Below are 17130 nucleotides of genomic sequence, written 5' to 3'. Positions count from 1 at the left end.
GTACGTGGATGAAGTTGTGTGGATATGCCTGATGTCTTCTGTAAATAGGCCTACCTCTATCATAATCTAGCGTTTTAGTGTCCTTTCCATCAGATCATTATCCATTATGACTGATGAACATTTACTCTGTATTTTCTACAGTGTGCTGACCATTGACTGTTGCCGGAGTTATAATTAAAGTTAACTAAACCCAGTCTGGACTTTCTCATTCTTTACTGCCAGTTTAATGTACACATAGAAATAAAAGGAATTTTATTCAAGATTTTCATGTTCACAGTACAAGTAGGCCTATGTAATGTAGGCTACACATATTTCAAACCTCGTGTGCTAAGGCACTTCATAAAACTGTTGAATAAAGTCTGTCTAAATTCTTATGCATGTATATTATATTGTGTTTTTGCCAGACAGCAGTATATTGAGTGAAGCAGCGTCACACATCAACACTGATGCTGAATCCACCACTCCTCTGATGTTACAAGCAAGCTGTGTTCTCATTGGAAAGTCATTTGTTTTCACAGAGAAGCGCTAACTTGATTGGATGACGTAGGTAACGCCCCCAAATAGACAAGGTGGAGTTGGGAGAAATTACATGGAGGAAAAACTAGCTGTCAAATGGACTTTGCTAAATAAGCGAGTGGCATTTAAAAAGTAGGCTACATCGTATTTCAGGAATTTGTTACACGCACACAGCAGACAGTTTCGCTTCAGAAAAGCAAAGGCGTAGCACACAACGTTTAAGAGTCATTTCCCACAAATAGTACCGTTAACAGTTCGCCTGTCGAATAACTTAGTTGCAAATTTCATTATACACAACCAAATAATATATTGTCGCAATCGTAAGTTAAATTCGTTTACGAGCATGTGCTTCGGTGTGCTAACGTAGCGCGCGCCACAAGTTATTCCATATCACAGCTCCAGCACAATCTGAGGCGCACTGGAGTCTGGAGCAAGAGCATGATGCGGGCGGCAGCCGAGGAGAGAGCGAAAATGCGGATGCCTGAAGAGAAATGGTCGGATCGAGAAGGTTACGCGCTGAGTGGAGGGAGAGAGCGAGTGAGATGGAGGCGGGGGGAAGTTCCCATCTCTGCGGGGACTGGAACACCAGCGCCCTGGACCGACAGCGCAGTGCTGGCTAACATTCAACCCTCCCCTTGTTCCACAACCAGTTCCACACACGCAGCGACAGGTAGGGTTCACCAGCCGCCTCCCACGTTCTGCTAATCGACTGTTTGATAAACAAAACCAGGGAAAGGGTTCCTTTATTGACACAAATGCAAAATCAGCGCTGCTGTATACTCCGAAGTTGTTTGTATTTATTTGCGCGGGTAAGTTTCAAATGATGCCTGATTTTAAAACAATGTACTGCATGCGAGTGTGGATCAGAAAAAGCAGCACACCGCGGTCGCCATACCCGAATTTGTAGTCCTGTGACTGGGGTAAGAGAGAGCCATTCTATATAGGAAAACCACGTGCGTATTTCCGAAAAATGTTCAAAGTCAACCAAAATGTGTAACTGCATGGTGCATTGCCGCTTTTCGTGCTCTTAAAAGTGTGTTGGAGGGTCGACAACGTTTCCGCGCCGAGTCAGGTCTCCATGAGGCTGATCAAGGAACAGCCAGCCGCCTCTGGTTAGCCAACAGGGAGCTCGGTTAAATATCTCACCGTGTGGGTTTGCTTTCTCATACACCCGTCTAAGAACCGTCAAAGGCAAGTTTACAAAATTGTACTGGTCTCGGTCAGTAGCATATATTGGAAGGAAAGAACAAGGTCAGTTTCTATGTATTATTTTCACAAAATTATGCTTTCTCGGTGTTTGTGCATTGTGTCGGCTACACGCACTATGTCTCGCTTCGGTTGAATCAGGCTCTCGCCATGCCTGGCTTTAGTATGGCGGCTCTAGAACCATCGTCACGCCAGAGAACACTGGTATCCGTCTCGGATGTAACATTTTTTTCCTTCTGTGGTCTGTTTTACAGCTACATTTTCCACAGAAGTTAACGAATTTATCATGTTTTGACAGGACATTTCAGAATTCCACCGAGTCGATGTTTATACATTGCACCATGTCCGAGTTGTTTCGATTTATTTTGTAGTTTCTCCTGCCCAGGCTTTGAATAGTCTGACCGCTGCCATACGGGTTCATCCGGCTGTTTAATTCCTTAGTATTTGGCCTAAATTGCATTTCATTATCGCTATACAGTAGTTAATGATGAGCCTCAATCCTGGTTTTGTGGCGTTTTTGGTACATTTTTTAAATGGCATGAAGAATATGCTCACCATGGGTAGTTTCAATCTGGTTGCAGCCGGCTGTGTGGCTGTAACCTTGGTCAGTGTTTGGGTCGTTGGGACAAGCATTTGAACACCAATAAAACAGGGATTCTATGAAATTATATTAGTATTATTTGTACAAATCTAAGAAACGTGTAAAAGATACTCGACGCTTGCTTCATACGTGTCAACATTAACGTAACTAAACGCTTGCGTTTGGACATTATTGGTCTTAAACAATTTCCAAACATTGGAGACTCGAGTCGGTATGCGATCCCCCCCTTACCGCCGGACTAATGCCTTTAAATCCGCGTTTGGAAGTAGAAAATACTTAAAATATTGGAGTGCATTGAAATATTTCTTTGAGGCACCATGCTCTTGACTGTTATCAGTTTGGTCTGACGAATGATTAAGGTACATGGAAAACTGGATACAACGTTATCCAGCCTATGTTTCCCCATGAAGGTGGGTGAATTGGGCTGGGGAGTCCGTCGCCATTACAGATTCGTCAACGCCTCGCATGAAAATCGTCCATAATGTTTCACGCGTAGGCCACACAACCTCGACCTGCTTAGTTGCCTATCACCAATGACGAAAATGAGGTAAATGAACCCACAATTTTATTCGAAGCATGGCCTAAGCTCGTCCTGAGATTGCATCGAGATGAAGGACGAGGGCAGCTGTCCATGGCGGAAACGAGCTCCGCGCCCTGTTGGTTGTGAGGCTGTGTCGAGTGGTGCAGTATGGAGTAATGTTCCCTGGCCACCTTTCCCCCCTCGTCGGAGACCGAAAGCAGAGCCCCCGTCCGTGGTCAGCTGGTTGCCTACAGCTGCCCGTCGTCCAAATGCTCGTTTCCTCTTTCCGTGGTTCCTCCCCGTGTCCATTCGTCCTGAAAAATCCTCCATACGAGAAAAGTCTCCGGCGGAATGGTCGACGCAAAGACGTTTTAAGAGTTGATGCGTGGCTAAAATATATAATTTTCTTCCCTTTCGCCGAGAGATACAAAGAATAGCTGTAGTCGCTGCCCTCTGCTGAGTTATTTGAGATTTGAAGCAGTCACTTGCAATAGGCTATGTCTCACGGTGCAGCGTAAACGGTTAGGGGCGGTGTAATGAACATCTACCATTATGTGTCGGGGTGGATTTCAGTTCCCCGATTTGAATAAGATCAAGTGCAACTCGTCTTTAAGTAAACCACAATTAATTGAAAACATTAGGAAAATAAACTGGTCCTTATTATTTATTGTTGACGAACTGAACTATACCATTTGATCAAGTTAGTTCTATGTTATGTTCAGGGTTGAATTTCCCTGGACTTGTTGTCATTATTATTTTAACATCAATTTGTTTGCCAACTACAAAAGGAGTGTAAAAGGACCACATTTATATGTGCATACTTTTTTCTCTCTCATAGACTGGGGTGACATTTGGAAATGAATGGAGACATGGACTCCACAAAAGACCAAGGTAGGCTCTTGATCATGTTGCTTACCAACTTCGGCTTACATGGGGCATGTGTAGGCCTTAATAAGCAGATTGCCACAATTAGTTCATTTACAACACCACACAAGTTTTTTGTGAACCAACACCTTTTTCGTGAATGTATTCAATTTCAAGGTGTGCTAACTGATACCTCTAAATCTATTTGTAGAGTGGTCTCAAAATGATATGCTGAAACTTCTGGACGCTATGAAAGTGGCCCTACCACAGGATGACCTCACCAAATATAAGACGTCAGAATCTCACTTGGACTGGGAGAAGGTGGCGTTCAATACCTACTCTGGAGAGATGTGCAGGCTCAAATGGCTGGAGGTCTCAAAAGAGGTTAGTCCTCCATAGGTGCTGCCTTCAACGTTGTTTGTGGATTCTCATTCATCCAAGTCATATCAGTCAAAAGAGCTTGGTTCAGAGCAACTGTAAACTTTTGGTTCAACAAATATAAAGGCACAACTAGCTGGGAATGAAAACGTATCCAAGCCCAAAAAAAGGCCCAGTTGCTCAAAACGAAACCCTTTTTCCTGTTGCGTAGATAGATGTTTTACTGATATAACTTTGTGAATCTTTTGTGACTTTTCTACATATTGGAATTAACGAAACTGTTCTGGAAATCGAAACTCTAGGTACGCAAATTCCGCACATTGTCGGAACTGATTGTGGATGCGCAAGATTGCATCAAGAATCCCTTCAAAGGGAAGAAACTGAAGGTAGGTCTTTGGTTTCATCCATCACATCAAATTACACAAGTTTGTGATTAAACGGTTTGCTAATTTGATTATTTTTTATCAGAATCTATTTCCTAGCTTCCTGTGTATGTTTTTGAAAAATAAAGCTAATGCTGCTTTATTGTTCTGTAGAAACATCCAGACTTCCCCAAGAAGCCTTTGACGCCATACTTCCGTTTCTTCATGGAGAAGAGGGCAAAATATGCAAAACTGCATCCAGAAATGAGCAACCTTGACCTTACAAAGATCCTCTCCAAAAAATACAGAGAGTTGCCGGAGCGTAAAAAGGTACTTGTGATTTTTCAAGAGAAGTAGTTTGATGGGGCATAAAGATTAAATCACTTTGCTTTCGTCAAAGTATACATTTTTTGTACCACCGAAGAGATTGTACACGATCTCTACAAGGCCTTTGTAACATGATATAGGCTGGCTGTATGGAGATTTCCTTTATGTCACTTGTGACTGGCAAATATATAAAATGAGTTTTTTTTAATCTGTTTGTCAATGTCTTTGCTGACATTTCTGGCATCAAGGGAAGTTACAAAACAGTATGTCAGTGAGGTTCTCTTCTCAATTAGCGGTAATAAAGATTCTAGCATTGCCTTCTTATTGGTCATCCATGTCACCTGAGCCTGTGCTGTGCTTTGTTTTGTAAACAGTTACTGAGTTTCCTCGACTGTTATGTCTGATTGTAGTTTATTGTTATCATTTTAAGGCTCTAACCTCTATCATCATCAACTTTGTTTTGACTTGAATTTGGGCTGTGTGCATGTTCTGTTCTCAGGAAAAGTATGTGCAGGACTTTGCAAAGGACAAGGAGGTTTTTGAGCAAAGTATGAATAAGTTCAGGTAAGGATATGACTTGCCTTGCACTTTGACACAAAAAAAAGAATTCTGTCTGTGTGCTGTAGTGTAGCTGCATGTCCCTCTATGACAGGGGTGGGGAACCTATGTCTCGAGGGCCATTTACAGCCTTTGAGGCTGTTTTATTGGGCCCCTGAAATAATTCAATTGTTATGCAGTTTCACATGAAATATGACACATTTTGTAAAGGAATCTTAGAAATTACATTCGCAGTATAATTACGTTATATGCAGGGGACCTAGAGAAGATGGGATCTGCTTTAAAGGTGGCTGCCTTCAATATAGGCCTAAAGTGCATGGTGGAAATCCAGGTTTGTGTTCATAGTACGGACCTCTGAAGACTTTTAAGGCCCTTGGAGGAATCTGAAATGGCCCCTTGAATGAAAAAGGTTCCCCACCTCTCCTCTATGGGGTTGTGTTCCCAATTGTTTTTCTCAACAAAGTGCATGAAAGTCCTTGTGCACAGCCCTTCAGCTGTCCAGGTGCAGGTGTAAGGCAGGAAAAAGTGATCAATATGAAAAGTTCATGAAACACTGCACTCTGGATACTGTTCTTCTTTTCTCTTTATTTTTTGTAGCGAACAACGCGTTTCGCCCAGTGCATCTTCAGGTTCGCTCTTTCGGTCTCTCAAAAGAGCGAGCCTGAAGATGCAAAAAATAAAGAGAAAAAAAGAACAGTATCCAGTGTGCGGTGTTTAATGTCTTTCCCAACACTTGTGATCCTGTAGACAGCAGCATCCTGACCTCTTGGAGAGTACGACAAAGAAAGGCTCCAATGTCCCAGAGAAACCCAAAACTCCCCAGCAGCTTTGGTACAACCATGAAAAGAAGGCTTTCCTCAAAACAAACCCAAGCGTAAGTTTTCAACACCCCAAACACACTTGTTCTCACTCACACACAAACACTCTCACTCTATCACACACTGGCCTTATCTCATTTTGTGTAATACTGTTTTGGTTTTTAGGCCGGAACCAAAGACATCAAAGATTTTTTGGGAAAGACGTGGACACAGTTACCGGACAAGAAAAGACTCAGGTGGATCGCCAAATCTTTAGAGCAGCGGAAAGCCTATGAGGTAACATCTTTATTTCCTAATTTCCCTACTTATAGTAGGGCTGCACGGTTATGGAAAAAATCATAATCACTTATTTTGGTCAAAATCGTAATCACGATTATTAATCACGATGATTGATTTTTGCTGATTTTTTAAAAAATTATAACAAGATGAAATACAAAGCAGATTCCAAAAAAGTTGGGACACTTTGTATTTTGTGAATAAAATCAAAATTGTGGCATTTTCAAAACATTCAATATGTTAATAAGGTAGAACATCATATACAGACAACATATCAGTTGTTAAAGTCAAACAGAATTATTGTTTTGAGGTAATTATGTGGTCATTTAAAATTTCACCCTTGCAACAAATCCCAAAAAAGTTGGGACAGGGCCAATAAAATGCTTTTTATATTGGATAAGACTAAACACAACGCAAGGGATGAGACTGAACAGTTAAATACTTTGACTGATGGCATAATTGTATTAAAAAATTAAATCTTTTGATGTGCGAGACATGATTTCAGCAGCTCAACTGATAGGTGTGTTCTTCAACTTGTTTACCTTTTTGTTATGCTTAATATGTGGCATATCCTGACGGCAGGAAAACAATTTTGTGACCTGTTTACTCTTATGATGGAACCACACTGTTGGAACATAGAAGAGATTGACATTTGCCACCGTTATGGGGCAATATCTAAAGGCGGTGCTCCAAAATATAATGCCTTGGTAGCTATGCATGCTGTTTAAAGTCTGTATTTATCATTCAACATTTATTTTAATGCTCTACCTGAGCAAGAAGACCATAACCAAGGCACCTCTGCCCCCATTTACCATCATATATGCTCTCTTTAAGACTGAAAACTAAATCAAGCTGAAGTATTCACTTTCTATATAACCTGGAGGGTGCATGACTCCTAGATTTTAAAAAAGGATGAAATATTTTCCATTCTGTAATCAGAGGACAGTTTCACATGTCTCCTAGGTCCATCTAGAATGAGCTTTCCGCATGCAACACTGTTTAATGTCTGCATAATGTGCATTAATCAAGTGTTGTGTTTATGGTCATTTTTTCGAGAGCTGTCATTGTTGGAGTGTCATAGTTTGCTTATTGACGATGAGTATGTCATGATCTCATAACTCATGCAATGATTACACAGAACTCTATATTACGGAAATAGGCCTTATATGCCTGCAATTTTGATAATTAAATTTTTCTGTGTAATAGATAAGTAATTAGCCCCTCAAAATCTTCGCTTCTGAGTGCCACAGCCTCTCTGTGATGGTATTTTATTTGTGCATTCATGTTGGCAGTCAATATAGTTCCTTTTAAAATATTCTTCCTTGTGTTATTTTTAGAATTGTCCAACTATTACAACATGTGTTGGCCCTGTCCCAACTTTTTTGAGATTTGTTGCATGGGTCAAATTTGAAATGATAACATAATTACCTCAAAACAATAATTCTGCTTGACTTTAACAACTGATATGTTGTCGGTACATAATGCTCTACCTTATTAACATATTGGATGTTTTGAAAATGCCAGCATTTTTATTTTATTCACAACATACAAAGTGTCCCAACTTTTTTGGAATCCGCTTTGTATAACCAATAATTAATTACATACGGGATGAGCAAAATAAAATGAATTGTATAATTAAGTAAAGGCAATAGCATGAAACTTAAGTGGACAGATTTCTGGCCAGAAACACCAGCTTGTCAGTATGTTCTGGCTTCAAGGACGCTCTCAAAAGTAGGTCACTATTGCCACGATTAAATCACGATTAAACTCATGAGTTCGATTTCACTATTTTATCACGATTTTGATTATTTTTCGATTAATTGTGCAGCCTTAACTTAAAGCATGCAATAAAATCCTGTCAGTTATGTAGAAATACTCCGTCACCTACTGTATCTGATCTATGGTGCTCTCTTTAGGAGACAATGCGAGACTTCATCGTGCAGCATCCAGAGCTCAACATGACGGAGGAGGATATCGTCAAGTCCACTCTGACCAAGGCTGAGAGGCAACTAAAAGACAAATCTGACGGCAGGCCAGACAAACCTCCACCGTAAGTGAAAGGCTCTGTCTTTGTCTCTTTCTTTTTTTGAAAACATATTTTATGGGCTTTTTGCCTGTATTGATGATGGGACAGTAGAGACTGACAGGAAACCAGTGGGACAGAGAGATGGGGTAGGGTTGGGACATGACCCAGGCCGGACTCGAAACTGGGTTGCTATGGGCATGCCAGGCCAAATGTGGGGGGCTTAGCGTGCTGCGCCACAGCGCCCACCCTTGTTTCTCTCCCTTTTCCTCTTTCTCTGTTTCATGGAGTCAGACATTTGGTCAGGAGTGGGTATTGAAAGCTAAAGTTTGTCCCTGTGGCATTTTTTTTTCCTCAGAAACGGCTACTCCATGTTCTGTGCGGAGCTCATGTCGAGCATGAAGGATGTGCCCAGTACAGAGCGGATGGTCATGTGCAGTCAGAAGTGGAAGCTCCTCAAGCAGAACGAGAAGGATGCCTATCAGAAGCGATGTGAACAGGTCAGCACTCTCCATAGCGCTCCAAGACAAGCAACTCATTTGTGGACACGCACACAAATTTTTGGGTTATTTGAAAACTAATCAGACTTAATTCCATTTTTCCAGAGAAAGAGACAATATGAGGTGGAAATGAACGAGTTTTTAGCTGTGAGTATTGCTTTTTTCACTTTACTCTGCTTTTTAGTGTTACAAATGTAAGTTTTGTCGTGATCGACATGAACACCCACAATGGTTGTACAAATAGCAGAAGCAATTGTATTTTTCTGGCATTTTAGTTTTTTTACGGTTTTTTTGTATGTTGTCCATTTTAGAGTTTATCTGCAGAGGAGCAAAAGAGAGTCCTCGGAGAGGACAAAATGGCTGGCTTTAAAAAGAGCGGTGGAGTCAGCAGCACGGCCAGTAAAAAGACTTCCAAATCCAAAGCCAAGGTTGGTCAACCTGGTGTGTGTGTGTGTGTGTGTGTGTGTGTGTGTGTGTGTGTGTGTGTGTGTGTGTGTGTGTGTGTGTGTGTGTGTGTGTGTGTGTGTGTGTGTGTGTGTGTGTTTGGGGAGTAGGTGTGATTCCAGTATGCATGTGGTCTTGACACTTTCCAATATTATGGCTAACCTTATTGTACCAATGAAACACCATCCAAAGTCAATTACTATTGTTACAGTGCACATTTGAAAGGTTGTGTTTATGTGTGTGTGTGCGTGTGTTCAGCTTGGCATTTCGTAGTAATTTGACACACTTTTAGTATATCTGTATACGATATCTTCTCCTTTTATGCTTGTTGTTGGTGTCTTATTTGCTGTTTCACTTGTGGTTTACTTCTCCTCACACAGGCTGGTGCTGACAAGCCCAAGCGTCCCTTGTCCGCCATGTTCATCTTTGCAGAGGAGAAGAGGCAAAAGCTCAAAAATGACCGGCCTGAGCTCTCGGAGAACGAAATCACACGGCATCTCGCTCGCATGTGGAACGAGCTCCCCGAGAAGAAAAAGGTAGAAGGAGCGCGCACACACACACACACGCACACACACACACACACACACACACACACACACACACACAGAGTCTGATTGGTGACCAAAGTAACTCGGAATGGTAGAGTTGAGACATTGACATGCTGTTGTGTTAATGTGCCCCCAGGAGAAATATAAGACTCTAGAGTCGGCCCTGAAGGCTCAGTCAGGGGGCAAAGGGCAAGAGGAGAAGACCAAGTTGCCAGACACCCCCAAGAACGCCCAGGAGATTTGGCAGCAGAGCGTCATTGGTGACTACTTGGCCAAATATAAGGTACTATTTTGGAAGAGAAATTGACACACAACATGGCGTCTTTGTGAGGTGCCGGTCCTGGGATACGTTCTAGTTTGAAGATGAGACAGGCCGCACATTTAGCCTGATCTTGTCCTTGAAATATACTGTACACCAAGTCTTTGGCAATGGTGCCTTCAACCTGTAGGCAGTAATTTCAGTAACAAATGTGTGATGTTTTTAAAAGAATGACCGGCCAAAGGCCCAGAAAGCCATGGAAAGCACCTGGAATACCATGGAGAAGAAAGAGAAGATTTTGTGGATCAAGAAAGCTGCAGAGGACCAGAAGAGATATGAGGTGTGTAGAGAATCTAAATTCTCTGTGTATCATTTGAAAATGATGTTCTGATTAATATTGTGTTTTCATATGTAGGAAAAAAAACTAATTTAACAAATTATTCATTCAATTTTTAACAGAGAGAATTGAGTGAAATGCGCGCCCCACCTCCAGTAGTGGTTCCAGGCAAGAAGATGAAGTTTGAAGGCGAACCCAAAAAGCCTCCATCGTGAGTATCTCTCAGTGCAATGTGAGGCACACGCGCGCCGCACACACACTTGTCAGCGCAGTGTGAGATGCTCACACATGCCCTTTGCGCCAGGAATGTTTGCAGCAGTCTTGAGCAAATAATTAACAACACTGTTCTAATGATCAGACAGCCAATTAACTGAGCTATGTATGCCTCAAGGAATGGACATTTGCGTCAACCAAATGCTGATTAGGGTGCAATAAACGTTTGTAAATCCTACTGCTTTTGCACAATTGTTCCTTTGTATCAACATAACACCCTTGTAAAATCTTAGCGATTTTGGTTAATGTTAAAGGGTGGCACATTATGCTTGACATTTTGAATGGCAGTGGATGGGCGATTTTAGCCAAATCCTTGAAAAGTGGGTTTTTACACTATTAATTAAAATTAATAAAGCGAATCATTTGGAAGAATGTTCCGGTTCTCTTTCCATTTTCCCAGATTTGAAATTCCCTGTGCGTGTTTTTTAGAGCCTTCCTTCAGCAAGGTTTTAGCACCCTTAGCCATGTTTTAGTACCCATTTAGCCATGTTTGAACACCTATGTATCCATTATTTAGCCATTTGTTGGGGTTTTTGGGGAAATGGAGAAGCAACTGGAGCATTCTTCCAAATGACTGTCCTTACTGTTTTTGATCAAAACAATCTCAGAATACACTTTGCACAGAGAGTAAGCTAAACATGCCCATTCACTACCATTCAAAATGTCAAGCCTATTGTGCCACCCTTTAACATCAATCACATTTTCTAGAAATTTACAAGGGAGTTATGATGGTGCAAAGGAAGAATACTGCAAGAGCAGAGTGGGATAGTTTTCATTTTCTAGATGCACCCTAATAGGGGTGGTACGGTTCACAAAATTCACGGTTCGGTTCATATCGCGGTGTCAAGGTCACGGTTTTCGGTTCTCTACGGTTCTTCTTTTTTAGTTCACAATAAATGGTGCAATGGCTAATTGAATCGGATTTAACACTAAATATCCTACATATTGTTTGTATAGGCTTATAATGTGAAAATGGTGTGATTTTAATTGTGTTATCCTCTGATTTGGTCTTATACGCTAATGTTTTAATCAGAGAGAATGGATAAGATACTCCTAGAATCTCTGTTTTACATATTTTTCTGGGCAGTACATGAATTGCGGTTTGCGATGGAATGCACGGTTCGGTTCGGTATGAGTGTGAATTGTACGGTTTCGGTTTTCGGTGCGGTTTGTGCCATCCCTACACCCTAATGCTGATATGATTAAGTGGCTGGCAGGTTTTCTGACAGAATTGCTTGTAATTGGTTCTTGAATTTAAATATTAATTCGTCAGAGGATGGTGAATATTCACATCTTTAGAATTGTAAATTCCATCCTTGGTCTGCCCTTGTGCAACCTCTCCATTTGTCCACTGTATCTTGTACATCTTGCACTCTTGTGCGTGACACTAGTAGCCTATGGTGAAACATTGTCTCATTATGCATTATGCACACATGGCTGAAGAGGTCTTTGGTTAGATGGTGAAGCCTCTTAACGCTCCAAAGCGCTCTTGTATAAAACAGGTGGAGTTGTAGACATTATTTCTTCATTCTGAAATGATCTTGTGTGCGGAACTTGGTCCTAAATTCTTTTGAAACTCATGACTTTGGGGGTGCTGTGTCACAGCAGGCTAAAGTACCTGTCCATAAACAGGCTTGCATGCTCATGAGGACCCAAGCTCGACACAGACCTGGCTGATATCTCAACCCTACCCCATCTCCCTCTCCCACTCGTTTCCGGTCATACCTTTCACTGTCACATAAAAACGCAAAGAGCAAAAAGCCCTAAAAATATTACTGTATTAACAAAAGTTAAAAAAAAAAGAAAGAAGAAAAAAAAAGGGAAAGAAACTCAGTCCTTGACTTCTGTGTGCAGGAACGGCTATCAGAAGTTCTCCCAGGAGATGCTGTCCAATGGCGAGCTGAACCACCTGCCCATGAAGGAGCGCATGGCGGAGATTGGCGGTCGGTGGCAGCGGCTCTCGCAGAAGGACAAAGACCGCTACAAGAAGATTGCAGAGGAGAAGCAGAGGCAGTATAAAGTGCTGCTGGAACAGTGGTTAGCAGTGAGTACACCTGCTGCACGTCACACAACTCCACATTGCTGTAGATCTGAGCAGAATTTTTTTTGTTCGTTTTTTTAAATTCATTTTATTTTTTTGGTCAATGGCAAAATCTCAAGGCACATGACGAAGTGAAAATGTTGACCAAAATTTAACACTGTTGCTCATTTTAACAACACAATACAAGGTGGCCTACTATATGCAGATATGCAGAGCAACACCGTTTCAGCTATTTTGTGGTGAAAGTGACTCATGGTTATGATATGGAGATCCTCAGCAATAATAAAATCATTTTTATGTGAACGCTGAGAAATTGTGTTTTATTTAAGGGAAGTTTTAAAACGACCTTAAGGGCAGCTCTCCTGAGAGCCTAGCGAAGGTAGAGCAAGACTGCTACGACATCCTAATAGATTTGCAACAGTGTTGCTGTGTTTCATTTGTCTTGAACTCTCCTGTAGTCACTGGGCACATGCCTACTGCACCACGTGGCATCAAACTCTGTCGTAGTCTACTATTAGAGCTTGCCTGTGAAGGATTTCCTGTGGTATAGTACTACCTATATGACTACAAGTTTCAGGGCTATGATCGGTTGACTGTTTCCTAAAGTACTGAGCTAAATGGTAATGTGTTTTTCCCCTTGCAGAGCTTGAGCTCACAGGAGAGGAACACCTACAAAGAATATAACTCACAAGTAAGTATTGAAGTTTTAGTTTGATTTAAATGATTTCTCCCTCTGAAAAAATAATTGTCAGTATTATCCTAAATCATTTGGTTTTCTGTATACCATGTTATTCCAGCCTTATACACTTTCTGTCTGCTAGAATGTCTGTCTGAGTTTTTCAAATTGGGAAACAATAACTTATTATTTTTCCATGTCTGAGGCGACCAATACTTTTATAGTTGCTATCAGGGCTTGACACTGGCACCTGCCAACCAGCCAAATGCTGGTCAAACTTGGCAGTGGCTGGTAATAATTTGATATTACTTGCCAATTTGGCAGGTTACTTATTCCTTGGTATGACATATCAGAGTAGCCTATATGCTGTTGTTTGCCCCTTGTGTATGAATTGCTTATGCTGATATAAGATCAAGAAGAAGCTCAGTTACATAGTTCCTATTTTTATTTCCATGTAGAAAGCCATCTTCTGAGATTAGATGTACAGTGTATCGTGATTTAAAAAAAATTGTGGCCAGTAGAAAGGCTGAATGGCTAGTGACTCTGGAAAACCACAAGCCACAGTGGCCCGTGAGTGAAAAAGTTAACGTCAAGCCCTGGTTGCTATGTGAAGTAAAAAAAAATTCTGAACTTGTTTTGAAGTCTTTCTTTCTACTTCTATTTTAGAAAAGAAAGAGTACGGCGAAGCCCGGTGGCACAAATGCTAAAGTCAAGCCCAAGGTAAGTGCTATTTATTTTTATTCATAATTCTATAGTGATTTTTATGGAAAATGATGAACAGAATATTTTTTTTATCAGAAATTATATCTCTACCATCTAGTATAACGGTTTTAAAAGGAAGTGCTTCTGTTGTTATCCTTAACAGGTTTCTGAGGATGAAGAAGAGGAAGAGGATGATGACGATGATGAAGAGGAGAAGGAGTCTGAAGAAGACTCGTCTAGTGCAGAGGAGAGCGATGAAGATGGGGATGAGGAGGAGGAAGATGACGATGTAAGTGTTGTGCTTGCACGTCAGGAGGCGTGGCATTCCAGGGCCCTATGTGGAGTAATCATGCTTTATTAAGTAATGCCGAAGAATTGAAATCAAGCTGGTCCACTTCAAAACGACTGGCCAGAGATGGGAAGGCATAATGTCATTTTCTGTTCAGTGATATCAGTAGGGTTTGACTGAAGAAGACACACCGCGTCAAAATGTTATTATGTAATGTTTGTAGCACTAAAATAGTTTGTGATTCAGTCATCGCTGGCCTAGTCCGATTTCAATTGTGAGCATCAAAAAGGCTTTTGAGTGCACGTGACATCCCTTTTCTTAATCCTGAAGACCGTTGAATTATTATTTTAATGATGATGACGATGTCTGTCTTATGTGTACAGAATGACAATGATGACGACGACGACGACGATGATGATGAAGATGACGATGAAGACGCGGACGACAAAGAGAACAAATCAGAGAGCAGCAGTGGTAGCTCTCAGGAATCATCAGGTTCGGGCTCGGACTCTGACTGAGCCAGGCCGGACAGACTGGGGGCCTATGGCCTTCAGCCACAAGAGACTTGTGAGAGCAGCACCCAAGCTGAGCCATGAGTTGCACAGATGGGACGACTGACCCCCGTTGCCCGTCCTGCACTCCTCCCACCACCAGGGGGCGCCCTCCCCCTGCACCACCACGTCCAACACATCAGTCAGCCTTCCTTTGTCGCTCATCTGTTGCTTCAATCGTTCGTTTGTTTCTGTGGAAAAGTCGTTCTGTTCGCCGCAGTGGGGTCATTGGGGTGAAAAAAAGAGGTTTTAAACCGATGTCGTACACCAGCTTCCTCTTCAGTCTTTTGAAACACGACGTCCCATAGGCTCGGCCATGTTCAGTGGGTCCTTTTTGGTTGTCAGCGGGAAACTGGCCTTAGTGAGTTTTTTTTTTTTTTTTTTTTGGATGATGGTTGTGATTTGGGACGCAGTTCTTCCCATCCCAACCTGACATTCAGTACACGTCTCATCCTGAGCCAAAGAAATCTGTCTGTCCATTTCTGGTTATGTCAAGGAGTGCAGGGGACCAAATAATTGCACTCAGAAAAGAAAAAATAGAATGTGCTCTGTTTGTTCATCTCCAACACCATTTTTAATGGCTGCTTTGTTACCTCCAGTCCATTTTTTTCTTTGCTTTCTAGTGAGTGTTTTTGTGTTTTAAAAAAAGCTATTTGGTTCTTGACGATGTGGTATCTTCAGGAAAATTGAAGCCATTTTGAATGTTTCCCCAGTGAAAAGGACACCGTTACCGGACTGCTGCTGCAGTTTATTTATAAGGCACCTAACTTTGGTCTATGGTTTGTACAGACCACAAATCTGTCCCGTGTTGGGACCACCCACCTCATTTGAATGAGGAGGCCTGGTTATTATTTTCTGAAGAGAGCAAAGATTTTAACCATTGGCGGGCCGGATAGCTGTTCCACTGGCCACAAGTGGTTAATATAAGGAATGTCCAGTTTTGTTGTCATTGTAATCACAAGCTCAGTGAAAATTATTTTGTGTTTTTGTTTCTTTTAATTTTTTTTAGCCTTGGAATATATTTTATTTTTTCGCGATTTTGATGCACATGGTTCCAGATACCATTTGTTGTCTTTTTTTCCCCCAACCACTGTGGTTTGTTTTATCTGATTCGGCCTATTTGGATATACTCTTTTACAGCTTTTTTTTTTTTTTTGAGAAGATGTATTTGTTTTTAAAAATTGACTGACATACATTGGAGGACCCTCCCCTTCCCCCATTTAAACGTTGTGCACTTAATATTGAATCTGTAAGATTCACACTTCCCACTGTCCCCACATTTTGTAGGTACAACATACACATCCAAAACTAAGTCCATGTCTGTCTGGTCGAGGAAGAGTAGTCGCATACAATTCATGAATGTAGGACATGCTTCAATTAAGGGAAGAAGAGAAACTTTATACGCACAGTGGGATATGAGTTGTAACGGCTCTAATGCGTCTGAATAGGACTAGCCTCTCATATTATAGCCAGCTATTTCCACAAGATCATATTCTTTCCCTAGCCAGCAGGCTTTCCAACCATAACCTGGAAAGACAAGAGCACATGCAGTCGCTGTCCAGAGGGGGCGGAGGGTCATTTCTATTTTCAGGGTGATGGATAAGCTCGTTGGGCTTACTTGATCTTACAGAGGGTGTTTGGTTTAATTGCTGTAGTACGGTATTTGTAAATATTGCTTTTTTTGTATTTTGAGTAAATCTAGATGAATCTGTCCTTTTTATTTAGCGACGCTCATCCACCGGCACTGGCTGTGGCCACTGAGTTTGTTTGTGTTTGTTGCATTTACGGGGGGAAGGGGGGATACTTTTAATGTTATGTTTTTAGTTTTTAAAGGGTCTCCCCATGATTGTTCATTTGTAGAAATTACTTAAAAAAAGAGAACAAAAATGGCTTTACAGATTTGTACTGCTGATTTAAAACATTTGGATGTTTTGTATAGCAAGAGGTGTTATGTCCCTGCGATTTACCCTTTGGGAAAATAAAAATTCTCTTTGACAGTGAGCTTTCATGCATACCTTTTATTACTCGCACACTGTTCGCAACCTGTCAGTTCTGTTAAGT

General features: G+C 41.4%; 1 protein-coding gene across 3 annotated transcripts; it reads left to right on the top strand.

Annotated features, from left to right (window-relative positions):
* The first annotated feature begins 290 nt into the window (after positions 1–290).
* Positions 291–17070, top strand: ubtf (upstream binding transcription factor). 3 transcript variants are annotated; one of them, XM_063223158.1, is made up of 21 exons: positions 291–1186; positions 3682–3734; positions 3919–4091; positions 4388–4471; positions 4622–4777; positions 5274–5338; positions 6080–6206; positions 6316–6426; positions 8343–8476; positions 8808–8949; positions 9055–9096; positions 9261–9377; positions 9774–9929; positions 10078–10224; positions 10430–10540; positions 10660–10748; positions 12665–12854; positions 13495–13542; positions 14194–14247; positions 14393–14518; positions 14902–17070. In XM_063223158.1, the coding sequence occupies exons 2-21, from the start codon at positions 3701–3703 to the stop codon at positions 15034–15036; spliced, it is 2241 nt and encodes a 746-aa protein (XP_063079228.1). In that variant the 5' UTR covers positions 291–1186; positions 3682–3700; the 3' UTR covers positions 15037–17070. The 3 variants fall into 3 exon arrangements, with proteins under 3 accessions (XP_063079228.1, XP_063079244.1, XP_063079235.1); XM_063223174.1 differs by having other exon boundaries at positions 291–1325; XM_063223165.1 differs by having other exon boundaries at positions 291–1767.
* Positions 17071–17130: the final 60 nt, after the last annotated feature.

The sequence above is a fragment of the Engraulis encrasicolus genome, chromosome 2 (genome assembly GCF_034702125.1).
Source record: "Engraulis encrasicolus isolate BLACKSEA-1 chromosome 2, IST_EnEncr_1.0, whole genome shotgun sequence".
Classification (NCBI taxonomy): Eukaryota; Metazoa; Chordata; class Actinopteri; order Clupeiformes; family Engraulidae; genus Engraulis; species Engraulis encrasicolus.
The sequence above is the reverse complement of the archived record's forward strand: the minus strand, read 5'-3'. Positions and strand labels throughout refer to the sequence as shown.

Excerpts from the sequence above, each read along its gene's own strand:
- ubtf (XM_063223158.1), top strand. The coding sequence starts at position 3,701 with ATGAATGGAGACATGGACTCCACAAAAGACCAAG. Across the intron at positions 8,950-9,054 it reads ATCAGAAGCGATGTGAACAG|AGAAAGAGACAATATGAGGT; the intron begins GTCAGCACTCTC and ends CCATTTTTCCAG. Across the intron at positions 14,248-14,392 it reads ATGCTAAAGTCAAGCCCAAG|GTTTCTGAGGATGAAGAAGA; the intron begins GTAAGTGCTATT and ends TATCCTTAACAG.